Below are 27,896 nucleotides of genomic sequence, written 5' to 3' on the forward strand. Positions count from 1 at the left end.
GAGACACTCCTGTAACGACAATCCCAGACTGATTAGTTCAACTTCCTAATATAGACTGGCAGTACAGGCTTACCGACGGCTCCAAAACGATACAAAAATCATTCATGGGTACAGACGTCCGATAAAAGATTCAATTTTCTCTCAACGGGCCCTCTGATAGAAGCTAATAAAGGCTCCTTCCGAAATAGCTCACCCAGTTGGGAATCTAAGTTAATGCCAAATAGTTGCAAAGTAGAGGAAGCTCTTCTTGACTTGTTAATGTTATTTATGATTGCATAAAATGCATGTTCGAGCATCAGTTGCTTTTGTTTTAAATCGGAACATCTACCACTTTCAGTGGTGGGCCATCTTCACGGATAAGGGTTAAAATGGTTTCAGCCAACAAATTACATTTGTTATTATTTACATAAAGTGTAGAGCATGACATGTATATCAGCATACGACACAAGACTTTTAGAAACAAACTTACTAATACTAAGGGTACACAGAACTATACTGAAGAGAAGATCAGGACTATAAATAATACTTGTAAGTTGGTATTATTGTGTCGCATATTGATATTCATGACATGCTATCCACATTATTTAAGTAGTGACAAATGTAATGTTGTGGCTTAAACCATTTTAACCCTTATCCGTGAAGATGGCCCGTGACTGAAATCGGTTGATACCTGGATTTAAAATAAAAGCAGCTGATGGCCAAACATGCATTATATACTTTACTTGACGGCTGTTGATAGTAACCTTCCAATAATGTTATTTATGATTATTTATTCCTAATAATACGAAAGCTGTAATTTATCGTATGGAAATGCTGCAGACCTTCACTTCGGAAAACACCGATGCAACTTGAACTATTGTAATTACAAACATGAAAACTGATACAGCATTATTATATTTTGTAATAAACATTAAGTAAAAAAGGTTTTAATCTGTAGCACTACGTGATATGACAGGGAAGTCATGTGTCTTTCTTACTAGTGTCAGCTTCTGTTGGAAATACTTGCATCTATTATCGAATACGTTATCGTCAGTCACAAAGTGCTGAAATCGACAGTCCATTAAATTGTTGAGTACACTGTCTTGCCAAATATGTATAGATGAGTTTATGACACTTCCAATTGTATTCGGAAGGAACGAGTCCAACCATCGAATTTAGATTTCCCACGGTTTTCCTACATCTATGACATAATAAATTTATAGAGGCAATTGTTACCAATACCACTTTCAAACACCGTCCAATTAGAGCCTCTACAGCCCCGTCTGAGTTGACTTCGTGTCGACGGGATGTTTATCGTAATCCTTCGTTGAAAAGATAAGTGCATAAAGAGGCCATTCCTTGAGTTAATTTTTCAAATAAAATTTCGTAACGTCTTTCAGCATCTTCACTGTATTTTGGTAAAGATTTTTATGTTTGCATGTTCTTTCAAGTGAATGAAATTTCTTGGGTTTGAGGAAGAACTGTAACTACACTTGTACAGTCATTTCTGTGGTCGAAGGTGTACTGACATTTCTAATAAAAGCGCTTGTTTCAGTTACCACATGCTTGGTTGCGGCTTTTAGAGTTTGCTTAGCACATACTGTGTGTTAACCACTGTTTTCTAAAAATATTCCAAATACATTATCTTATTGGGTTTATACAATCGTTCCTTATAAGTTTGAAACTTACTTCATATACTTCTTGAACACAAACTGTGTTTTTGATTTAAAAATTCATAATTTGTGTCCTCAAATTGAATTACACTTGTAAAGACTTATCTTTAGTCTTTTTACATACGCCGAATTATATGGTACGTTTATTTGTTTACATAAAATAGTTGATTCAGATATTTAACTTCTGTGAAAGGCTTCATTGGTTTTCACGATTTTTCTACAGGCACATACATATGCGATATTGCATGCTTTTCATTTGTTATGGACTCTAGTTAATGGAGTCTTCCAAAAGACAGCTGATATATATTTATATCCCGTTTTGTCTGTTGTACCTTGTGACAGGAAAGATGACAGACGTAAATTTGTGACACATTTTTACAGCTGTTAGTTTCAACGTCGGGGGTATTGGAGGAGGAGTTAATATTTAACGTCCCGTCGACAACGAGGTCGTTAGAGACGGAGCTCAAGCTCGGACTAGGGAAGGATGGGGAATGAAATAGGCCGTGCCGTTTCAAAGGAATCATCCCAGCAGTCACCTGAAGCGATTTAGGGAAATCACGGAGAGCCTAAATCAGGATGGCCGGATACGGGTTTAAATCGTCGTCTTCTCGAATGCGAGTCCAGTGTGCTAACCATTGCACCACTTCGCTGAAGAATTAGTAATTCATCCAATGTATTCCCGCAAGTTTAAACTACCTCTTAACTACTGAAGCCTCATACATGTAACCCCCAGTTCGTAGTTGATCAGTTCGTGTTTGCAGTATCGCGTTGATTGGATAGATCTCACTGGTATCGATGTAAGTTCTGGCAACTTTTTCGTATTGCGTATTATGTGAGACTCGAGTTTCCCGATAATGTCCATAACTGAAATATATTTTTTTCCAAATTCTTCGCATTTTGTTGCTTATACACTGAGGGTACATTGCTTTGAGAACCTGCAGATGTCTTCATCCCGAGTGAATGGACGTAAACGAATGAAAAAGTAAAGTAAAGTAGTCCCTGGTGCTTTTAATAAATTACTGTCCAAGCTGTGTCGTCATTTAAAGTCATGCATTCGGTTTAAAACCAATGGGCAACCTCGATTCTAGGAAAATTTCTGTACTTTGTGAGTTTCGACGTAATTTCATGACTTTAGTTGGTAATTTTTGACATGACTCACATCTGCCCGAAAGGAACCGGGCATTACGTAGAAGCCGGGGCTAGAGACATTCGTTATGACGTATACCACAATTTGTACCTTATTGGACGGATCTACTGTCAGTTCTGGCCTTCATAGGTTTGCTTATTGTCTATATGATGGCTGACATAGAAGTCAGTTTTTTTGACGAAGAAGGAATACAGAAGATACTTGCGGTATCTAATCACTTCTAGCAGAACTTCACTCAATGACTAATTCTAAAACATATCTCAAACACTGTCACTGTGACTGTTTGAAGATTTTATTTTCATGGCGTAACTGTTGCTACATGTATGTGTTCACTTTTTTTGTTGAAGCGTGAATGTTTTCGAACATGTTCTGTTTTTATGCTAATTTTACGTGCTTTACATCCTTTTAGAGACCCAAGAATTGTTCATAAACAATGATATCTTCATTATTTAAAGTTCGGCCAACACATGTGGCTGGCCGCTGTCATCTAAAAAAAATCCTGACTGTGAAGCCTCCCGATAGACAAGAGTGGGCTGGGCTTTGTCTCGATCTGGAAACCTCGACTTTTGCGATTCACGTCCATATCGACTATGAATCCAGACGTGGCTCACAATTCGTTATCACCACATCAATTCCTCCAATGTCTCTCCCTTACTTCCCAATCTCTACACAAGCCCTTCTGCATACCACATTCGGCTAGCACTTTTGTCTGGAAGAACTGAAGCTGTTAAAGAAGGCTGTGAGCTCTGTGTGGATATTTCAGTCGATAACAGGGAAGGACAGTTTCCTTGGTGAAGTCTGTAAGCCCCCATACTTCTCCTTGACTGAAATGAATACATGAGAATACACTGATGAGCCAAAACATCATGACCACATAGCTAATACCTTGTTGGTCCACCTTTGGAACGCAATACAGCAGCGATTCTGCTGCCATGAATCCTACAGGTCCGTTGTTCATTTCCAGAGATGCGTGGGACCAATTGTTTATGCGCAGTTATCATAAATTATGGCCCGGTGAATCATCCTTTCAGATTAAAACCGTGTGCCGGACCGAGACTCTGAGGACGGGTCGTGAGTTGTGCATGGATAGTTCAGGGGGCAGAGCACTTGCCCGCGAAAGGCAACGTTTCCGAGTTGGAGTCTCGAACCGGCACGCAGTTTTAATCCACCAGAAAGTTTCATATCAGCGCACACTCCTCTGCAGAGTGAAAATCTGATTCTGGAAATATGGCCTGATGGTTTATGAACGGTGAGCTGCTGCTTGTGCCCAATAGCATGCCAGACATGTTCCATCGGGTTCAGATCAGGCGTGGTCAAGACATCAGTGTCAGCTCAGTGCCATCGATAGTGAGCCCTGTAAAATGTTATCCTGCTGGGTGATGCATTGAGATCCAGGGACGACATCAAGGTGAAGGGATGCAAGTTATCCACAATAATATTCACTTCGTCTGCAGCTATGTTGGCGCTTTGGATTACTGCCGCGGGTCCTACAGTACTGCCCCAGCAGACTGTATCCATGACGCGGTGCAAGTTTCGAGCAGAGGTTCGCCTGGATGACAGCATATCTATACAAAAATACTGACTTGGTGTAACAGGAGACATGTTTCCACTGACCCATAATCGCATCTCGATTTTCCCTTGCACATTGCAGTCATGGTTAACGATGTCGTTGAGTCTACATGGGAGTAAGTAGGGTTATCTACTGCTTAGTCCCATGTTCAGCGATGTGTATTAAATGGCGTCCTCCAGTATATTTGTGGTGCCTGCACCAACATCGTACACTGGTGCCATATCTGCGACAGGTTGCCGCCCACCCTTCGGCATCCAGATTCCATGATGAGGCGTGGATATCCAGCACCTTGTCGCCTCTTCTTGGTTTGTCATTTTTTAACCAAGTTCCATAGATGCTCGCGACAGTAGCACATGAACAGCCAACCAATATATTCGGCTCATATGGTCGCTAGAAATGGTTCCCTATTCGTTTATGCTCCTGTTAGATACTTTCCTTAATGTGGCATGAAACCACAACGCCTCCAAGAGTCATTCAATCTCCAGCTGGGCAGTGGTCCTAATGATTCATCATCAGTGGTTGGTTGACTGATTTGGGAAGGGGACCAAACAATGAGGTCAACGGTCCCGTCGGGTTAGGGAGGGATGGCGAAAGAAGTCGGTTGTGCTTTTTCAAAGGAACCATGCCAGAACTTGCCTTAAGCTATTTAGGGAAATCACGGAAAGCCTAAATCAGGATTGCCAGACGCTGATTTGAACCGTCGTCCTCCTGAATGCGAGTCCAGTGTGCTAATCACTGTGTCACCTCGCTCTGTTGTCATCAGTGTATGTAGCTACGGTAAGATACCGTTGGGTGGCGGGTGGAAAATTTCTATTGTTGCTGTTCTCAACACAGGCTCTGTAACTACAATGTTGCCAATCAGAAAGTGATTTGCAAAAACGTGATGTCTGTAATTAAAGTTCACTGTGCCCACTCTGATGGATAAAGAAAGTCATTGATCATTGAAGTTCATTACGCTGAGGATTTAGGATGATGTCTGGGATTCACAGAAAATGCAATTTACTATAACAATTTTCACTATATTCTGAAAACGATAAAGCGTAAAGGTCCACACAAAAGCTTCCCAAGCAATGCTACTATCGACTCTGGTACTATCAGAGCTGTTCAGAGTCTATTGTGTGGATCCTGTTTTCCCTAGATAACGAAACTGTTCAATAATCGTTATCGATGTAAGTGTTCAAAGTGAATGCTCGCCAAAATTTGATGATAATACTCATCAAACACCACGCTAGTAATGGTAGAAGGTCTGTCCTGCGGCTACACGTGAAAATACGACATATGCAGACTGAGAACAAATCACTAAAGTCGTTCCACAATTAACACTTTACCCCAATGCGAACTCATTGTTATGTGCATACCGAGTTATGTAATATGGCATCCAAGGCTGTTCCTTGCAACTGCACAGACGCGACGCGATTTCCGACACGGAGTGCACGCTGATACGAATCTAGAAGAGATCTGGGGCTCGACTCTAGCTCGGAAGCGCTCGGTAGCGTTCTCGCTTCCCACGCCCGGGTTCCCGGGTTCGATTCCCGTCGGGGTCAGGGATTTTTTCTGCCTCGTGATGACTGGGTGTTGTGTGATGTCCTTAGGTTAGATAGGTTTAAGTAGTTCTAAGTTCTAGGGGGCTGATGACCATGGATGTTAAGTCCCATAGTGCTCAGAGCCATTTGAACCATTTTTTTCGGAAGCGCTCTTATTTATATAGCCGCGGTGCGGACAGCCAAAAGCGCAGCCGACAAAATTTGCCTTCCTGACTAGCAGCTGGGGCTAGTAGAGCACCACTTCTAGTTACTAAATAATTAATTGCTTCATTCGCTGCAGTACGATGAAGCTCTCAATTTAATTGTGCAATCAGTACACAGGTAAGTATGTATAATAAAATTCTGATGGAGCTAGGTTAAATGCTTTTAGGGAGAGAATGATTTTAGTTGCACTGCGCGCAATAGATGAGCTCTGAACTTGCGCATTGGAGAGACGCTACAGCTATAGTTTTATAGCTACCTTTTGGAAACTTCTCACATTGCTGTTATTATAGCGTAACTCCATTGTACCTGAATCCAAACGTCCTAGCTTTATGTAATCACTTACTTCATCTATCTTGCTTGCTTAGTTTTAGGACACAAAAAATCAGAAAATCGTGAATGTCAACCAAAATATTACTTTGTGAAATCCAGCATGCTGTTTCCATCATATTAGAATGAAAAAGGAATCCGAATATAAATTTTTAAGTGTTTAGCTCCTTCCTGTTGTGCCGATGATTTTAACGTAAAACGTCCAAACTGCTAAAACTGTTACTAAGCTGGATCTTAATCCATTATCATTTTAGCGTCACTCCTGACATGCTATTATTTTCAGGTTATTTACTTCACTCTTAAGGTATTGCACAAGATTCGTGACGTCATAGCTAGTTACAGCGGACTAGGCTGGCACACAATGGAAAGCATATGAGTTCTATATGGCCTGAGTAGGCTGCTTCCCTACAATACTTTAAAAATGTGCCCCTTTTTGTACAAAATTTCGATCTAATTAATAATTGTTATCGACCTCTGATTATGATTTTATAAGTATATTCAAGGGTGAGAGGTGCTTACCTGACGTAGCGGAAAGAATGAATATTTGAATGAATTTATGATCAGTATTAGCTCTCAAAGTTAGGTAACATTACTTGGTAAATGGATACGTGGCCTTCCTTACAGGCAGACATTGACGCTGTGAACTCAACAATGAATGCCTAACGTTTGTCGACATAAGAACCTGAAATATTTCTCAAGTCGAGCATAGTCTGCAAAACAGCACACGGTCTCGGGGTCGCAGCACCGTCACTGAAAATCCGAGTTGTAAGGCAACTAATGAAGTGAAAAAGCTTGCGCTGATTGCGGTTTTGCGTCACATTGACTAATATTCGTACTGAAGACAAGTTTCACAGAGAAATTTGTGTTCGATTTAAGTACAGGCTCTAAAATGAATATACAGTGGTCAAATTAAATGTTGCATATTACCGAAACTTTAAGACTGAGTGTTCTGATTCAGAAATACGTTACGATATCAATGCATTGGTTTGTTTGTAACGTAGTTATAGCGGAAATAGTCCATGTTTCTACCGTGGACCGGGCGAGGTGGCGCAGTGGTTAGAACACTGGACTCGCGTTCTGGAGGAAGGTTCACACCCGCCTCCGGCCATTCGCGTTTTCCGTGATTTCCCTAAATAGCTTCAGGCAAATGCAGGTATAGTTCCTTTGAAAGGGCATGGCCGACTTCCTTCCCCTTCCTTCCCTAATCCGGTGGGACTGATGACCTCGCTGTTTGGTCCCCTCCCCCCCCCCCCCCAAAAAAAAAACAAACAACCAAGCAACCTATCTACCGTAGAGGCGAATATGTACAGTATATGGCAACTGTGTCACATGTATAACAGCTACATCTACATCTACATGATTACTCTGCAATTCACATTTAAGTGCTTGTCAGAGGGTTCATCGAACCACAATCATATTATCTCCCTAAGTAACTAACTTCCCGCAGAGCTAAATAAATACCTTCTTCAGAATGAATGTTTTATTCTGAAGCAGAGTGCACGCTATTGTAAAACTCAGTGAAGCCTTAAAACTTTATGTTGGTGTAGTTCTTGAAGGTTGTTCATTAAAATGCATTCGATCTTACGCGGGTTCTGAGTGACAAGGTTGTTGGAAAAACATTCCACTCCCGAACAGCGCGCGGGAAAAACGAACACGTAAACCTTTCTGTTCGAGCTCTAATATCTCTTATTTTATTTTGATGATAATTCCCACCTATGTAGGTTGGGCTCAACAAAATATTTTCGCATTCGGAAGAGAAAGTTGGTGACTGAAATTTCGTAAATAGATCTCGCCGCGACGAAAAACGTAACGTCTTTGCTTTAATGACATCCATCCCAACTCGCGTATCATATCTGCCACACTCTCTCCCCTATTACGTGATAATACAAAACAAGCTGCCCTTTTTTGCACCCTTTCGACATCCTCCGTCAATCCCACCTGGTAAGGATCCCACACCGCGCAGCAATATTCTAACAGATGACGAACGAGTGTAGTGTAAACTGTCTCTTTAGTGGACTTGTTGCATCTTGTAAGTGTCCTGCCAATGAAACGCAACCTTTTACTCGCCTTCCCTACAATATTATCTATGTGGTCTTTCCAACTGAAGTTGTTCGTAATTTTTACACCCAGGTACTTAGTTGAACTGACAGCCTTGAGAATTGTACTATTTATCGAGTAATCGAATTCCAACGGATTTCTTTTGGAACTCATGTGGATCACCTCACACTTTTCGTTATTTAGCGTCAACTGCCACCTGCCACACCATACAGCAATATTTTCTAAATCGCTTTGCAACTGATACTGGTCTTCGGATGGCCTTACTAGACGGTAAATTACAGCATCATCTGCGAACAACATAGGAGAACTGCTCAGATTGTCACCCAGGTCATTTATATAGATCAGGAACAGCAGGAACGTTGCAGTACTTGTGCTGTGTGCTATTCTGAGAGTTTTGTTGCTTAAGGATGGTTCGGATAACAATAAGGCACAATGACAGCCTCGGTGTAGTCACTCTTATGAAGCAGGGAGTGAGAAAGATGGTCAATGCAGCGAATTGCACTGTGGATCAAGGTGATGTCTGTAGAACATGGAAGAAGTTTCTAGCGACAGGATTAGTTGAGGATCGTTACAGAAGTGGTAGTGAAAGAATAGCAACAGATGTGAAGATCTGATATCTGCGAATAACAGCAAGCAGAAATCCTAAACATCTATGGCGGCAGTTCCAAACAGCTACAGGATTGCAGTTGTCAATACAAACTTTACAAAATACGCTCGAGGACTAGGGTTTCTGTGCCAGAAGATCTTTCAAGCCTTCTGCTCTAAATCGGAGATGGGCTCGTGTAGTATGGGCAGTAACTACTCTTTGTGGGCAAGGTAGCCCGGGGGAACAACGCTCTTTTGTGATAAGACCCGTATCAGTCTCCACCCCGACAATACTGGTATTCGGGTATGGAAGCAACGAGGACAACGTTTGTAACCTAACTTCATCGCAGACCGCCACTTTTATGCAGACATTTCAGTCATGTTTTGGAGTAGTCACATGTGGCCTCAGAAAAGTCTGTGTGCCACTATATGCCGATGTGAATTATCAAGACGAAGTCCTTCCACGCACTGTGATTCCATCTGGTGAACATATTGGAGCAGGATTCACGTTGATGTGTGACAACGCACGCCCCCATCGGTACGATCTTGTGAACACGTTCCTAGTGGAGCATAGAATCAGTCAGATGGACTCGTCTTCGTGTTCTCCACATCCAAATTGCATTGAGAATTCGTGGGCCATGCTAAAACGATCTGTTAGCAATCGCCTTGTCCCACCGGAGACCTGACAGGCCATCACAAACGCCGTTGTCGAGGAGTGGGACAGTATCCTACGGGCTTATCCCTATGCAGCTACGAGGAGGACCAGTTGGGTCACAAACAATGTTTTACGAAAGGTAACAGTGAGAAGAAACTGTAGTGGTTGCAGTGGAATCTTTTGTAAGATTCTGTTTTTGTTCTCTTGTTCAAATGGTTCAAATGGCTCTGAGCACTATGGGACTCAACTTCTGAGGTCATTAGTCCCCTATAACTTAGAACTAGTTAAACCTAACTAATCTAAGGACATCACACACATCCATGCCCGAGGCAGGATTCGAACCTGCGACCGTAGCGGTCTCGCGGTTCCAGACTGCAGCGCCAGAACCGCACGGCCTCTTCGGCCGGCTGTTCTCTTGTCTTGTTTACCAAATGGAAGTGCGCTTATCTTCTTTACTGTTCTTTTATGGCTGTACCTCACAGAAAAAAGTCAATTTTGCTTCCTATAACGTCCTGTATTAACCATAAAGCAATTTGCAACAGCTATTTTGACCATTGTAAAAGCACGTTTGAATCCGAAATTTTGTATGGATGTCACAAGTGTTTCGGGAAAATAATCTTGGAAGGGAAGATCGAGGGCACGGGACCGAGGTGAGAGCAGCGAGCAGGTGCATATATGATATCAAGATCTCCAGTCTACCTGTTCAGCAGACAATAAGAAGCTGGTAAAAGTACCGGGATGAAGACGTATGGTTCATGGGATCACGACACTCAGCAGTGAGTTCAGTGACTTGTGATGATAGCCATAAGTAGCTGGGGAGGGAAATAAATAGCAGACGTTTTAGTTAAATTCCTGATTCCACAAGCTGCGACATTGTCACGAATAAAACAGTCACCCGTATATACATTAAGTTTCCTTTAATTTACGTCCATGGTCACAAACGTTCTGTTAACAGATTACCGGTTTCGGTCCATACTGACCATCATCAGATCTATTTTATAAAAACAAAGTCCTAATGTACTGCGGCCATAAGGGCATCGTCAAATATATATATATATTGTCACTCAGAACCGGTGTAAGATTGAATGCATTTTAATGAACAACCTTCAAGAACTACACCAACATAAAGTTTTAAGGCTTCACTGAGTTTTACAATAGCGTGCACTCTGCTTCAGAATAAAACATTCATTCTGAAGAAGGTATTTATTTAGCTCTGCGGGAAGTTAGTTTTTTTCTCTCTTGCTGATTTATCACGATCGTCTCTCGACTGTTTACGGTTCATTAATAACGCAGACTTTGTACGTAGACTAAGATGATACATCATAACAAATACTTGTTGAGAACTGAGGATAGCTGTCGAGGGTTGTGCCACATTGCTGCGCAGTCAGCTGGAAACGCGTCGAGAATTGAGCCAACCCCTGGCACTGCAACAAAGTACCGCTGCGCCTGACAGCAGGGTTTCGGCAACACGAGAAGCGGCCACCCACTCGCGTGTACGACTGCCCAGCCGAATGGACGGAATCGAGGGAATGCAACTGAGAACAGGTATTACAGGCCAGATTGCGAACGGGTGTCGGCTTTCCGTGCTGACGCCCGCTGCCACCAAAGGGGTTTTGGGCTGTTGGGGGGGGGGGGGGGGGGGAGAGAGACAGACAGACAGAGAGAGAGAGAGAGAGAGAGAGAGAGAGAGGCAGCAGAGACTGTCAGCTGTAATTACTACAGGCAGCGCACTGCAAAGTGAATCGGGCTGGGCGGGGACACTCCTGTGAAAGACCCAACGCCCCTGGAAGCACGCCAAACGCAGTGCACCTTTCGGTGTTGGACGAGTACACACGTGGTCGTCTGCCGGCCTAATCGTAAATGAGAGAGCAAGCAGGATTCGTAACACTAAATGATTCCTTATGGATTCAGCAGCGGTCACCACAATTCTTTACACTGGCGCAAGAAATTTTGACATGTCGGTGCTCTGCAGTGCGTTCAACCAATTGTCTTTCAAAGCTGGCTGTCAATGTTGAACACGTGAAAGTTGGAAATTTGTGGTTAGGTCTTATGAGATCAAACTGCAGAGGTCTTCGCTCCCTAAGCTCACCCCCTACCTAATCTAACTTAAACTAACTTACGCTAAGGACAACACACACACACCCATGCCCAAAGGAGGACTCGAACCTCCGACGGGGGGAGCCGCGTGAACACGTGGAAAACCATGTTCCGGAAGACGTTTGTCTCAGTGAACAGTACGAAAGCCTACCAGCGTCTTGAAAATTTATGCTAAGCGTTCACTTAAGCTAGTTTACAGCCGATTTCCAGACATGATTCTCTGAAAACGCAAAATGGCTGAAAAATTTTTATGGCAACGGCAGTGCTTTCGCAAGAACAACTAGAATGTCACTGAAACGTTTCTGAGGAGGACTAGTAAATACATTTTAACCTAGAATACTGTTGCATTAATGAACTGATTTTTAATGAGCCCCATCTTGTGGACGTTATTTTTACAAGACAATGTCATTGCCAGCTGTACGATTCTAAACTAAGCATCCGGAACGAGAACCTCAAATATTAACAGAAAGTGATGAAAGTTACATTTAAGACACTGATCTAAAGTCATAGCTACTCCGAACGTAATTCATCAGTAAACTGCACCACGTCGACTTACCTGACAACTATGGTTGTTACAAAAAATAGTTGAAGATTGCGGGAGAAAATAAGGCAAGTGTATTTCTTAGCAAAGCAAAAACAGTTGAAAGGGTGCACCTTACCACGAGGAAACCCAGCACTGTTGCAAACATCTAAAAGTAAGTTGAAGCAAAGGAAGCCTTAAATGGAATGAAGAAGAAGGATACAAATTGTGCTAGATCGTGATCTCAATTGAGGGAGAACTCGACCGAACAGTAGTGACTCCAGTCAAAGAGAACCATAGTAACGATGGGGAGAGCGGTGTGCTGACCAGCACACCTTCTATCCGCATCCTCAGCTGAGGATGACACGGCGGCCGGATGGTCCAGATGGGCCACTTGTGGCCTGAAGACAGACTGCTTTAAATTGTAGTAGAAATATATTCTAATAGACAACCCTATGTTCGCTATTAATTCCTCTCAAGGAACGCACAAGAATCGTAAGTGTTGCAGTAGTACAACAGGACCAAGCACTTATACGGTAAAAGTGTTCTTCCTATTTTTAGAGGGAGAGAGAGAGAGAGAGAGAGTTTTTAAGCCACCAGTATTCATAGACATGTTAACGACAACTGGATATCACCATCTACTTGGACACAGGGTTCCAAACTGATGATGAAGGAATGGTGATTTTCATTACAATTTGAAGGAATACGCAACGCGAGATTCTCTTTGTATAAACGTGACTCAAAAGCAATACGATCTGCTAGAAATAAAAGTGATATATATAAAACGACAGACTGAGCAAAGAGAATGCAGTGACGTAACCAAAAACTCACTGGTGTGCAGAGTTTAAGGACGGAAGTAACTTTCGCGTGATGCGTCACTGCAAAGTAACGTAGTTCAATGACACTTTGAACATACACAGAAATAATTAGTACATTATGGTATAGAAGCTAACTGAAAGATATAGGTGATGAGACGAAGGGAAATGACACTTTTATTCAAAGATAGTAATGACAGTGAAGTCAACGCGATTCACGATGGTCTCCTGGACATTACAAAAGGCGGGACGTGGTTCTAAACAGGGTGTGCGATTATCACAGACGGAAGTGCAAGATCTGCAACGTGCTCCCATGCTGGCCACAAGGGGTGGCAAGTGCTGGATGGTCATTGTTGCATGTGAACGTGCTGTAGTACGTTTAAATAACGCATCCCATACGTGCTCGATGGCATTTAAGTCGGAGAAACAGGAAGGTCAGACCATTCGCCGAATATCCTTTCGTGCCAAGAGTTCCTCCAACTGCGCGGTTCCGATACGTTACGTGAAGGTTGAGTTTCCAAGTACAATATTTTTTATGCTTGACTGTAGTATGAGTTGTTTCTTGTGTTATACGAATTTTCAACACGCGACCTCTGGGCACAATATATACATTCAAGCACAATATATACATTCAAGAACTGAACCGTAAATCATAAAATATCTGGGTGTATATATGGAGCGATTTAAAATGGGACGACCGCATATGATCACAGGAAAGGTAGTTGTCAGACTGAGGGCACTGCAGCACTCCTGAGAAGTGTAGCCTAACCACCATGCATTACACTTTCAGACAATGTTTAGTATTGTACGTCAAACTGGGCTCCTCACCACGTGCTACTGGTAGCAGAAATGAGCAAAGCGCGAAGAGGAGCACGTTTCGTCTCTGCTTTAGTAACTGTAAAAGCGACGCTGAATCGTTCATTCAATTCCAGAACAGAACTTTTTTGAATCACGGTGTGCTTTGCTTTTTCTATTCTAGAACGTACTTTCCTACAGGAGTCAGTCAATACTTTTGTCACTTCCTGGCAGATTAAAACTGTGTGCCGGACCGAGACTCGCAATCGGGACCTTTGCCTTTCGCAGGCAAGTGCTCTACCAACTGAGGTACCCAAGCACGACTCACGCCCCGTCCTCACAGCTTTACTTCCACCAGTACCTGGTCTCGTACTTTCCAAACTTCACAGAAGCTCTCCTGCGAACCTTGCAGAACTAGCACTCCTGGACGAGATACTGGCAGAAGTAAAGCTGTGAGTACCGGCCGTTAGTCGTGCTTCGGTAGCTCAGATGGTAGAGCACTTGCCCGCGAAAGGCAAACGTCCCGATTTCGAGTCTCGGTCGAGCACACAGTTTTAATCTGCCAGGAAGTTTCATATCTTCGCACACTCCGCTGCAGAGTGAAAATATCATTCTCGAAACACTTTTGTCCCTTGTACATGTAGCTCTCTAAAAGTCTAAGAGTCCTAGAGAGACTGGAGCTACTGTTGACGCTTACCAACACTTGTTCTCCCAACGCAATGTCCTCAGATAGAACAGGAGCGAGGAATGTGACAGTATTACATTTAGTATCCTCCGCCACTCGCCGCAGGGTGGCTTGCAGAGTGTCAATATATACGCGCTGTTCGTGTTTCAACCTCTTGTGAGGATCTCTTTAAGTACAATGTGTGCTGTCCGTATACACTAACTTTTGTGAAAACGGCAGCATCAGATTGCGCAGAGAGAGCGTAAAAGTAACTCCGACAGCGGAACCTCGCGTTGGCCTATCAAAATCTCCGTTTTTAGGGTTCCATATCTCTAATACGTAACAGCGAAATCCTAATAGGGTCATTTCTTGTCTGTCTGTCTCTCCGTCCCATTGTTAAAAACCCCATTGCCCAGGAACAGGTAGTCGTGTTAAGCTGAAATTTAGGTCACACACTAATATCTTTGGTCCAGCATAAAAATCTTAAGTGCGTAAATCAATGCACATATTTTGACAGTCGTCAACTCACTCATCAAAACCTATGCGGTACTCAGCGCCGGCCTACAATCATGACATTTAGCGAGAAGGAAGGCTTCGTAGTGCAAGTAACGTGAAGAAAACGAAACTGTTAATTTGTAATTATATAAAAAGAAAAAAAAATTGTCATTTGCTATCTTACTGTCTCTGTGCCCATGTGTCTGTTAAGACGCCTTTTTCTCAGGAATGTGTAGACGTATCAAAGTGAATTTTTTGTCGCATTGTAAGGTCTACGGTCCCTTGATGGTGCTAAGTGAGTGAACTCAAAAGTTGCGGCCATTTATTTCACATGCTTTGATACTCGCTTACTCACTCATTAATATGTATAGGTTAGTTCACGTCAGTTTCAAATCATGAAATTTGATAAAAAGGAAGGCTTCACAGTTCAAGCAAAGAGGAAAACCGAAACTGTTAATTTATAATTACGTCACACGGTCACACGGAAAAACCTGTCGTTTGTCATCTCTCTCTCTCTCTCTCTCTCTCTCTCTCTCTATATATATATATATATATATATATATATATATATATATATATATTCCTTTGTGTGACCGTCTGGTAAGATGCTGTTTCCTTAGGAATGGATACACGTGTCAAGTTGAAACTTATGTCACATTCTAATGTCTTTGATTAAGCTTCGAAAGTAAGGGGAAACAAAAGATAAGGCCATTGAGGTCGGATATTTTGATACTCGCGACCTCACTAATTAATAGCCATAGCTTACTTCCTGTTGACAAGAATAATATGAAATTTGGCAAGAAGTAAAGTTTCGCACTGCAAGTAAAGAGAAATTTAGAAAATTTTTAGTTTTTCGTTGTACCACATAAAAAATATTTATATTGTTGTCCGACTTCAAACTTAAAATTAAAAGAATCCTTGAGAATCTTGAACGTCGACAATAGGCCAACAGTCGTTGAGGTTATCGACTCCCGGGGTGAATGAACTGTCTATGAGCATATTTAATTTTGCATGGAACCCTCGGGTCGCGAGTGGTGCTCTCAGCTGACCAACTCTTCTGCTTAGAGATCTGTCTCTGGATAACTGCCAACCCAAGTGGAAATGTGAGAGAAAGCCACCTCGCCACTGATATGCACAATATTTGCATGTAGGTGAACTCTAACGGTCCAGAGTGGTCGGTCTCCGGAAAATGGATTTGCATTAGCCTGATAATTCGCCTCGTATTAGATATACACCTGACTGCAGTGATAGTGATATGAAACTGGTGCATACAACAATGAAGCACGCAACGACAGACGGATGTTGGACCCTTTGATGGGATGTTTGGCAACATGTCAACATATCCATAACAGACCTTACAACATTGTTCACGCTGAAGCGCTACAGGTGCTGTTGATCCGCATGTTCGGCAAAGTCATCCTCGAACTGAACTAGTGGCATGCATTCCATAGGATCAGTTTCAGAAACCACAAACGCCTCGTAGTGCTATGGATATCGGATCATCGGCGTTTCCGTGATGACACATTAAATGTAACATTTTAGTATAACTTCCGTTTCAACCACTGCTATTGCAATGGTCATACACGTTTTGCGTGCTATTGTGCTGATTGTCTGAATACTTTGTTGAGCGCCGTATTTCACAAACGCCATGTGCGTTTTTCTCGATTACTATTGAAAGAGATCTGAATAAGGTATAAGGACACATTTTCGGGAGGATGGAGGTTCAGATTCCAGTGCGGCCATCCAGATGTAGGTTTTTCGTGATTTTCTTGAATTGATTAAGGCAAAGGGCGGGACGATTCCTTTAAAAAGGAATCCTACTCCCATTCGAGCTTGTGCTCCATCACCAGTGATCTCAATATTGATGATTCCAGTCCCTGTCTTCCCCTATCATTTTTTACCCTCTACAACTCGCCCTAGTACCGTATTAACGCAATTCCCATCTTTCTGTCAATTTTTCTTCTCAGAGTTTTCCATATGTTCCATTTTCCGCCGATTGTCCTTATTCCTTACCTAATCGTTCCACCCAGTTTTGAACATCCATCCGTAGCACCGTACCTTAGATGCTTAGATTCTCATTTTTCCGGCTTCGCCACGGTCTATGATTCATTACCGTACTCTAAACGTACAATCTCAGAAGTTTCTTCCTCAAACTCAGGTCTATGTTTGATACTTGTAGGCTTCTCTTGGCCAGAATGTCCTCTAGCCTGAGCTAATCTCTTTTTGCGTCCTCTTTGATTCATACGTCATGTCTTATTTTGCTTCCAAGACAGCAGAATTACTTAATTTCGCCTGTGTCGTGGCCCCAGTTTTGATGTTAAGTACATCGGTAGTCTCATTTCCGTCACTTCTCATTATTTTTACTCTCAATGCATATTCTGTACTTATTCAGCACCTCCTATACGTCTTCTTCACTTTCACTGAAGATAACAGTGTTGTCAGTGAATCGTATTATTAATATTATTATATTTTGACCTTTAATTTTAATCTCACAGCTAAACTTTTCTTTTATTCCCGTCATTGCTTCTTCGCTGTATAGATTGAAAATCGGGTATGAAACACTACATCCTTTTCTTACACTCTTTTAATCTTTGCACATCGTTATTGATCTTCTCGTCTTACTGCCCCTCTCGTTTCTTGCTGATACTGTATATGATCCGTCTTTCTCTATACCTTACTTATATTTTTCTCAGCATTTCGGACATTCTGCACCATTTTACATTGTCGAACACTTTTTTTTTAAGATCAAAACATGCTATGAAGGTTTTTCTTAAGTCTTACTTCAATTTTCAGTCGTAGCGTCAGAACTGCCTCTCTGGTGTCCTTACTTTTCCGAAAGCCAAAGTCATCGTCATTTAAAAGATCCTTAATGTTCTCTTCCTTTCTTCTGTATAATACCCTTGACAGCAAGCTGAATATATGAGCCGTTAAGATAATTGTGTGACCTTTCTCGCACATTCTCGTTAAATAGAGCGCGTTACCTAGTGTTCATTCGAGATGAGCTGTCGCAGTTGGGAACTGTAGCAATTATACGTATTCTCCGGGAAACGACGTTTTTTCAGTAAGACGCTGTCTCAGTCCACTTCGACAGGAATATTAGTTAGCACTTAACCAACAGATACACTCGTAGTTTCATTGTAATGAGAGCTACTGTCCAGTGACCGGCGCAATTATCTGGTCTCTCGCACATGAATTTTTCTTATGCTCCATGATGCCTCTGAAGAAACTGAAGAGTAATTTTTTGGTTGGTTGCTAGCCGGCTGTCTGCTTGTACAAGAGACAACAGGGATATTTGAGACAGTGCAGTAAAATTTTGTCCTTCTTTTTAACACATGCTTTGCTATGGGCTTGTGTTGTTGTAAGGTGTATATTGTTCATACCAATAAACAACTAACTATTTCTGACCATTAATTACTTATCATTAAGAACCATGTTCAGGAGCACATAGATTGTGTATAATTTTGAACGTCTAGGTGGCTGGTAGCTATTGGTACTCAAGAGCCTATCTCCATTTAGTTATAAAAGAAAATGTAAAAGTTTTATTTCCGTCTCAATTGCAAACTGTTTTTATTAACATATCGCCGGCTTTAATGACTCACATCCCCATCTGTGTGCTGTGCAGTGCCATAAGCAGTCTGTGACGCAGCATTTCAGACTGAGGTGCTAATCGTAATAAAGTATTTTATGTCTGTTAATGGTGCATAAGACATTAACACTGATCTTATGTTGGTAAATGAACTTCGTTAGTGACAAGGAAATAATTTTTCGTACTATGAACAATATTTGGATCGATGCATCTCAATGAATGTCACAGTTAAGAAAAATAAAAAAAAAAAGGACGAAAGCATCGTGGATGATCAGTATGAAACAACTCCTTACTCCTAAATAATGCAATCTAATGGCTTTCCTCGCATTTCTAGGAGTTTGACTACACAGCACTACCTACCTTTCTAATGTGTTACTCATCACAAACGACATTAAAATCTCACTTATTTTAAATTTTCTTTTCAAGTATACTTTTGAATAGAGATATGACGTCCTTGGAAATAAGAAGAGCTTTTTCATTAACGTACGTGTGCCTTTGAAAGCTAGCACCTCGTCATATTTCAGCAGGTATTCCAAATGTCATAAATATCAACACCATATCTTGTCCGTATCAGGCAGACAAATTTTCTCGTTGCCCTAAGCAGGGTGGTTATAATTAAACTTCCGTTAGTTGAGAGGACCCCATGAAAAACGAGTCATCGTAGGACAATGAAACTTTGTGATAACTTTATAAGGTCATGTAGAAGAGAAATATCGAATGAACCATTGGATGAAACACAATTTCCACATGAGAGGGAAACATTGCTAACTGCTTACCATATTTAAGTTAGAGGCTACAAACGTAGCTTAATGTGACGACCATCCACATACACGACAGCCAGGATCAGCACTAACGACACCATTTCACAATTTCTCGCTGCCCTTTTCGAAAGGCAGACGATGGAATGTTGAGCTGTCATGACACAGCTCGTGTACTGCTTAAAGATCACACATTGCGTCCAGAATTCCCAGACACAGAACCAGCAGCTTCTTCACCAATTTGTGGCACAACTGGCCGTGGGCCTGCCGCAGGAGCAATTCGCAAATCGACAGTTCACTCGAACTACCGAATCACGTTCTTCAGCCCCGGTAAGGAAGCAGGAATTCTCGTTATTCCTTTAACACGTGGATACACGCGAGCAGCATCAGCACTATTGCTCGTGTTTTGGAAAAAAAACCAGCTTTCGAGTAAGGCTCTGCTTACCTCGTTCAGACACCTGTTGATTTTCTCCCACTGCATTGCACACTGATGCTCTTGTTTCAAACGTATGTCGCCGTACCACCAGTGCCGGCGTCTACCGTCAAATCATGACGCAATGCTAACATCGATAATCGTGCAGCGCACTGTCTGAACATCATTCCTATAAAGTTAGGTATTCGTACGGTAAAAAGTTTTCCGTCTACGCAGGCTCAAGTACCGAAAGTCTATTAATAGCCGCCCTGTACGTATCGGAAGGAGTAGCAATGTAGGAGAGGCTAATGATCTTTTGCTCTGTGTGTGACTCCGGCACAGTACGCGAGGTGTGTACGTGTACGTGTGTGTTTGTTGCGGCGACAGGTCAGCTGTGGACGGCGCCGGAGCTGCTGAGGATGCCGCAGCGGCCGCCGGAGGGAACGCAGAAGGGCGACGTCTACAGCTTCGCCATCATCGTGCACGAGATCGTCACCCGCCAGGGACCCTTCTTCATCGCCGATCGACACTTTTCACCTAAAGGTAATTTACTCATCTACAGCACACAGTGTTCAATTGAAGCCTTCTCAAACGACATTCATTTATTAAAAACGAGGCTTTGGAAAGTAAGTTACGTAATATTATGGCAGGAAAAGTATGCTCTATTGAATGCTGCACAAAACTTGGACGTGATACATTCACGGGCGGAACACCCTACCAGTCGTTTAGTTCCTTGATTGCAGAAATCCGCGCCTCGGTCACTCAGTACCTTTCATCTTTTAAACTAGAAAATTCTTGTGAAAGCAGTTACTGTGTACGCAACAATTACACTGAAGACCCAAAGAAACTGGTACACGTGGTTAATAAATGGTTCAAATGGCTCTGAGCACTATGGGACTTAACTTCTGGGGTCATCAGTCCCCGAGAACTTAGAACTACTTAAACCTAACTAACCTTAGGACATCACACACACCCACGCCCGAGGCAGGATTCGAACCTGCGACCGTAGCGGTCGCGCGGTTCCAGACTGTTGCGCCTAGAACCGCTCGGCCACTCCGGCCGACACGTGGCTAATATCGTGTTGCCCGCCAGCGAGCACACAGAAGTGCCGCACCACGACGTGGAATGGACTCGACTAATGTATGGAGTAGTGCTGGAAGGAATTGACACCTTGAATACTACAGCACTGTCCACAAATCCGTAAGAGTACGAGGAGGTGAAAATCTCTTCTGAACAGCACGTTGCACGGCATCCCAGATATGCTCAATAATGTCCATGTCTGGGGAGTTCTGTGGGCAGCGGAAGTTTTAAGCTCCGAAGAGTCTTCCTGGAGCCACTCTGTAGCAATTATGGTCGTCTAGGGTGTCGCATTGTCCTGCTGGAATTGCCCAAGTTCGTCGGAGTGCACAATGGACATGAATGTATGCAGGTGATCAAAGAGGATGCTTACGTAAGTGTCACCTGTCAGAGTCGTATCTACACATATCGGGGGTCCCATATCACGCCCCATCTATTACAGAGCCTCCACCAGCTTGAACAGTCCTCTGCTGACATGCAGGGTCCATTGATTCATGTGTTTGTATCCATACCCGTACACGTTTATCAGCTCGACACAGTTTGAAACGAGACTCGTCCGACCAGGCAACATGTTTCCAGTCATCAACAGTCCAATGTTGGTGTTCACTGGCCCAGGCGAGGCGTAAAGGTTTGTGCAGTGTCATCAAGGGTACACGAGTTAGCCTTCGGCTCGGAAAGCCTATATCGATGATGTTTCGTTGAATGGTTCGCACCCTGACACTAGTTGATGGCCGGCCGCTGTGGCCGAGTGGTTCTGGGCGCTTCAGTCCGGAACCGCGCAACTGCAACGGTCGCAGTTTAGAATCCTGCCTCGGGCATGGATGTGTGTGAAGTCCGTAGGTTTTTTAGGTTTACGTCGTTCTAAGTTCTAGGCGACTGATGACCTCAGATGTTAAGTCCTATAGTGCTCAGAGCCATTAAGGACTTGTTGATGGTCCAGCACTGACTTCTGATATTCACAGTAATCTCGTGAAATGGTCTTAAGGGAAAATCATCACTTCATCGCTACCTCTGAGTTGCTGTGTTCCATCGCTCGTGTGCCGCTCATAAAACCACGTTCAAACTCACTTAAATTTTGACAACCTGCAGTTCTAGCAGCAGTAACTGATCTAACAACTGTGCCATTGTAGCAGCAGTAACTGATCTAACAACTGTGCCAGGCACTTGTTGTCTTATATAGGAGTTGCCGACCGCATCGCCGCATTCTACCTGTTTATATATCTCTGTAGAGATATGTAATGCCTATACCAGTTTCTTTTGCGATTCCGTGTAGTCTTCAGTGTTGCAGAATTTGCCTTTCACATTTTATATTTTGCAGTGTGCATCAACGCTCAGGGCGATTCAGGGAACTGAACTGAGTGACGCAGTAGCGGAGGGTGCTCGAAGTAAACGCACTGTGCGTGAATATGCTGTTCTCCCACACGCTGTAAACCCGCCGCTCAGCCAGTAGGTCGTGCGACAATGGGACGAAGAGTGTTCCAGAGTGCGGGTCAACAGGCTGCGATCAATGAAAACCACCACTCGACCGCGTCACACCCCATTCAGGCTGCGCAAACGGGATAAAGGGCTGCTAACCCGGCGTCCAGTCAGATTTGGCCCCTGTCCTTTTCCGTTAGTGCTTATGGTGAGGAAATCTTTACACTCCTCGTTTTCAGTGATCTAATTTCATTTCCTGAAAAGGTGACATTCGTAACACTTCCATCTGTCCCGCAATCCATTTTAATTTTTGTCAATACGTAGTATAACAATTGTTTAAATATGATGCCCATTTTACAATGTTGTGTCTGACTTCGTGAGTTCCTTATACTTGGTCTCGGCAGAAATAAATTTTGAGCTCCTATTCAATCGTGTCACAAATCCAACTTGTGAACTCCATCAATGTTTTTTGATGAATTTCAATTACTGCTGTCAAATTGCAGGTTTCTGGTCCGAGAGTTCACTTGTGGTCAGTTCTTTGTACGTACCATATAAATACTGATAAGTAACAACTCTTATTTATAGCACAGTATTTAATTCGTAGACAGCTTACAAGAGACGCTCACAGCAACAATGAGATCTGACATGTTTTCACACTTTTTCCCAATTTGTCCAAATACCTCACGTCACCAATTTAAGGGTTGTGAGGCCACGAAGTCGAATTGTAAACATGAACTTAACTATAGAAGTAAGCTGCCTGATGACTAGCATTACTTTTATTAACATTAAATTTAGGTCCAAAGAGTTTTATCCTTGCAAACTAAATTTGTTTGAATGTATGTTAATGTGTTAGCAACATACTTGAGTTCACTCTTATAGCGGCCACCCAATCTGTCATTTTAACACAAATAAATGTACTTTTTGGAAATTTAAAAGAATTAAAAACTAATGTGTAAAGTGTCTCACCTTCAAGGCATTTTCATGTTGATTTCAAAACTACACTTAAATGTGGCATTTCTATAATATTTCCGAATGATTTAATATTATGATTTATATTTTAGGAAGATTAATTCAGCTGATGCGTTCGGTTCACAGTGGTATGTGGGAAACATGATCTTTTCACCTCCGGCAACAACTGAATAAAGTTTCTTTTAAAAAGAATCGTTTAGTAGTATTTCAGTATTGTACAAGTGTTCCCTTTATTAATATGGTGTATGATATAATTTTGGAAGTAGCCATATAAGTAGGCCACCCCTTGGGACCAGCTATTCTATTATGGTCTTTACTTCTTATAGATCCTCAGTTCATGGTGGCAAAAGAGGGGGTGGTGAATTAATCTGGTTTCAAAATTCGAAATAAGGATTTTGTACAGATATCGTAAAATGCAATTTCAAAAGGGTTTTATGGTACCAATGGAAACATCAAGCAATCGGCAATGTTGTACTGTTGTCATAAATATGCCTTATACAGGATGAAGAAAAATTCACGCACTCGGACTTCGCAGCGAGATCAAACGGTGTGTTGCTAAACGTAGTTTTCGACTTTGCTTCGACAGTCGGTAAGCGTTATGGAATATTGTACCACAGCTTCCTTCTTAAAGTGTTTGAGAAGAGAGTTTAAGCGATTTAGATACGCCACATTATCTTGATTTATTATTTGCAGTTTCTGTTCGTAAAATTATTTTGTGTTCTCATCTTCCTCGTTTACGCCTCAGATGCCTCTGAAGCTCACTAGTGCGGCGCACGCCAAGCAAGAAGTAGCTAGTTCGAAACTTGGTGATGCAATACATTTCCATCGCCTGTAGTTGACACACAGGTGTAAGGATGTTGTTCACGAGAAATTCCCGGTCACCAGACTTTGCAACAACTTCCTTGATGAATTTCCAAATATCTTAGCAGTATCTCGCGGAGGGCGGACATGCGGCGCTGTTGATGACGGTACGTCGATAGAACCAAGGCGTTTAGCTTTGGTGCTGCCTTTGTGCCATCTCTTTCGCGTTTAGCAACGCCAAAACAAACGCAACACTCATTCCAGTGACCTACTTTGAAAAGGTGCACCTTACACGTTTGAAAGCAAACCACTAAAATAGCTTCAATTAGACAGTCTTTTGAACAATTGTGCGTTACATGAATGAATAATTTTCTTATTCTGTTGCTTACCATAGTTTGCTAGTAGCGTCTTTTACACAGATTTGAATAATTTATGTGTGAGTTTGAATGTGTGAGTGCCAGTAAGAGATACCCAAACGAATTTCTAAAAAAGATTTCATATGGTCCGTGTACAAATCTCCCAAATACCTCGTAACAAATGAAAATTTATGGCAGACCAGGTTGTGAACCAGAGTGTCATGTTTGGCGTGAGCAAGTTTGACCATCTGAGCATACATCCAGGTTCGAGCCAATGTTTTCAAAATCACCGTGTTTTCCTTCTCTTTCGGACAGATGGGAGTAGAATCATTTAGGGATGAGACTACAATATCTATGGAAGCGTTGAAATCAAAGAATTTAATGAAACTAACTCACTAACAAATTAAGACTATTTTACTCACCTATCTTTCCCCTCAGTTTGCTGTTCGCACTTAACACAAGCGAGAACTGTTGGTTAAAATGTCCAGAAGTAATTAGAAGGAAACATCAGATGCAATGGAAGTTTGGTTTTTTTTTTTTAATTTTAGCCCTCTTGGTTTAATTATAGCGAATTGGATGCAACAGTCCAGTTTTGGAACTTATGAAGACACTAACTGTTTTAGTTAGAATGCTAATACTAATCGTCTTCGTCATTACCATTCGTTATTCTGCTTGCCTCGTCATCATTAAAGTGCAGTTAGGAATTTCCCTCAGGATTCTGCAGTTACGTGCCTCATAAGTCACGACAACTACAGGGCTATTTTAAATGATTGAAGCGATTTCATAAATTCACTGTAGCTCCATTCATTGACATATGGTCAAGACACACTACAGATACGTAGAAAAACTCATAAAGTTTTGTTCGGCTGAAGCCGCACTTCAGGTTTCTGCCGCCAGAGCGCTCGAGAGAGCAGTGAGACAAAATGGCGACAGGAGCCGAGAAAGCGTATGTCGTGCTTGAAATGCACTCACATCAGTCAGTCATAACAGTGCAACGACACTTCAGGACGAAGTTCAACAAAGATCCACCAACTGCTAACTCCATTCGGCGATGGTATGCACAGTTTAAAGCTTCTGGATGCCTCTGTAAGGGGAAATCAACGGGTCGGCCTGCAGTGAGCGAAGAAACGGTTGAACGCGTGCGGGCAAGTTTCACGCGTAGCCCGCGGAAGTCGACGAATAAAGCAAGCAGGGAGCTAAACGTACCACAGCCGACGGTTTGGAAAATCTTACGGAAAAGGCTAAAGCAGAAGCCTTACCGTTTACAATTGCTACAAGCCCTGACACCGGATGACAAAGTCAAACGCTTTGAATTTTCGGCGCGGTTGCAACAGCTCATGGAAGAGGATGCGTTCAGTGCGAAACTTGTTTTCAGTGATGAAGCAACCTTTTTTCTTAATGGTGAAGTGAACAGACACAATGTGCGAATCTGGGCGGTAGAGAATCCTCACACATTCGTGCAGCAAATTCGCAATTCACCAAAAGTTAACGTGTTTTGTGCAATCTCACGGTTTAAAGTTTACGGCCCCTTTTTCTTCTGCGAAAAAAACGTTACAGGACACGTGTATCTGGACATGCTGGAAAATTGGCTCATGCCACAACTGGAGACCGACAGCGCCGACTTCATCTTTCAACAGGATGGTGCTCCACCGCACTTCCATCATGATGTTCGGCATTTCTTATACAGGAGATTGGAAAACCGATGGATCGGTCGTGGTGGAGATCATGATCAGCAATTCATATCATGGCCTCCACGCTCTCCCGACTTAACCCCATGCGATTTCTTTCTGTGGGGTTATGTGAAAGGTTCAGTGTTTAAACCTCCTCTACCAAGAAACGTGCCAGAACTGCGAGCTCGCATCAACGATGCTTTTGAACTCATTGACGGGGACATGCTGCGCCGAGTGTGGGAGGAACTTGATTATCGGCTTGATGTCTGCCGAGTCACTAAAGGGGCACATATCGAACATTTGTGAATGCCTAAAAAAGCTTTTTGAGTTTTTGTATGTGTGTGCAAAGAATTGTGAAAATATCTCAAATAATAAAGATGTTGTAGAGCCGTGAAATCGCTTCAATCATTTGTAATAACCCTGTATTTTGTTTCCATTATAGTTACACGGAATGCATATCCATTTCCCATAGACCAAAAAATAGCACGCAATAGTGGTATCAGTGGAGAAACTGCGAGGACTAATCGAGATGATCTTAAGACAGTAGCACAATTAAATGCTGTTTTAGTGTATCTTGTAACAAGACGCGCAGCATGTCACGCTATAAACCAATCTGATATATGTGGTGAGCAGCAGCCGGCGAATCATGTTTTCGGTGTAATTACCCTGTTAGCTAGACGCCATTCGTTATTTATTTATTCCATGCCTCTGTGCAAGCAGCCGTAAAGTACCGCCGGTGTTTACGTTCAGTGCTGGAGTGCAGCATCCAGTCTGACGCAAACAGAGTAGCGGGAATCAGTCCGCAGTAATTACCTAGAGTGGATACACGTCGGCAGCTGCGCGTGTTGCATTGCTAATGCCAACGCCGGTCAGACGTCAGACGCGAATGACGTGACTTCCGGCCAACGCTCAGCAGCCTCAGGGTGCAGCTGCAGTTCCTGTATCCGTACTGACGGTCTGGGAATGGATTCACCTTATTGTTTGTGAAAGTGAGGTGACTAACGTATTATGACTGCGGTGATGAGCAGACACAGCCCTACTTGCCTTAAAAGAGGCACGCTACATTGTTACTATTGAGTTTTAACACATATACTGTCAAGCAATGGGAACTACAGGTAGGAATATCATCAGTGTAGGAAAAGATAGATTGCTACATAACGCAAAGAAGATACGTCAAGTTGCAGACAGGCACAATTAACACACACTTATGTAAAGCTCTCGGCCGCAGTCTTCATCAGTAAAGGACGCACACACACACACACACACACACACACACACACACACACAGGCATGCACACCTTATGCACACGCGACCGCCAACTCCACCATCTCGGACCGGAATGTTTCTTCTACTGTGCTTTCATTTGTTCACTATGTTTTCCGTTCCTGTCTTCTGACCACTTCAGACCAGACTTTTCGCTCTCCTGTTTTGTAATCTTTCCTAATTCAGCACTTCTTCCATATACATTCCTCTCTCAATTATTTCTTCAGCTTTTGTCGTATTTTTATAAATTCGTTTGTGCGAAATGAATCTAACTTGTTGTTGACTTCTTATGACAATTATTTCAAGAACTTTTTGGGTAATTTACCGTCCTGCATTCGTTATAAATGTCCAAAATTTACCAGTCTTCTTTTTCTCACTATTTCTCATAGCTTTCCTGTGTCTCGATAAATTTCATGATTAGTACGTACTTTCCAACCCTCCATAGTTTTTTGTGGACCT

The 27,896-nt window shown here is 42.5% G+C and overlaps 1 protein-coding gene across 1 annotated transcript in view; it reads left to right on the forward strand.

Moving 5' to 3' along the window:
* The window catches only part of LOC126481079 (atrial natriuretic peptide receptor 1-like), a 1,220,509-nt gene that overhangs the window by 1,028,776 nt on the left and 163,837 nt on the right, over positions 1–27,896 (forward strand). The window contains exon 13 of the mRNA XM_050104566.1: positions 20,272–20,427. Coding sequence (XP_049960523.1) covers positions 20,272–20,427 — 156 coding nt within the window. The remainder of the gene's footprint in view (positions 1–20,271; positions 20,428–27,896) is intronic.

The sequence above is a fragment of the Schistocerca serialis genome, chromosome 5 (genome assembly GCF_023864345.2).
Source record: "Schistocerca serialis cubense isolate TAMUIC-IGC-003099 chromosome 5, iqSchSeri2.2, whole genome shotgun sequence".
In the NCBI taxonomy this organism is placed as follows: Eukaryota; Metazoa; Arthropoda; class Insecta; order Orthoptera; family Acrididae; genus Schistocerca; species Schistocerca serialis.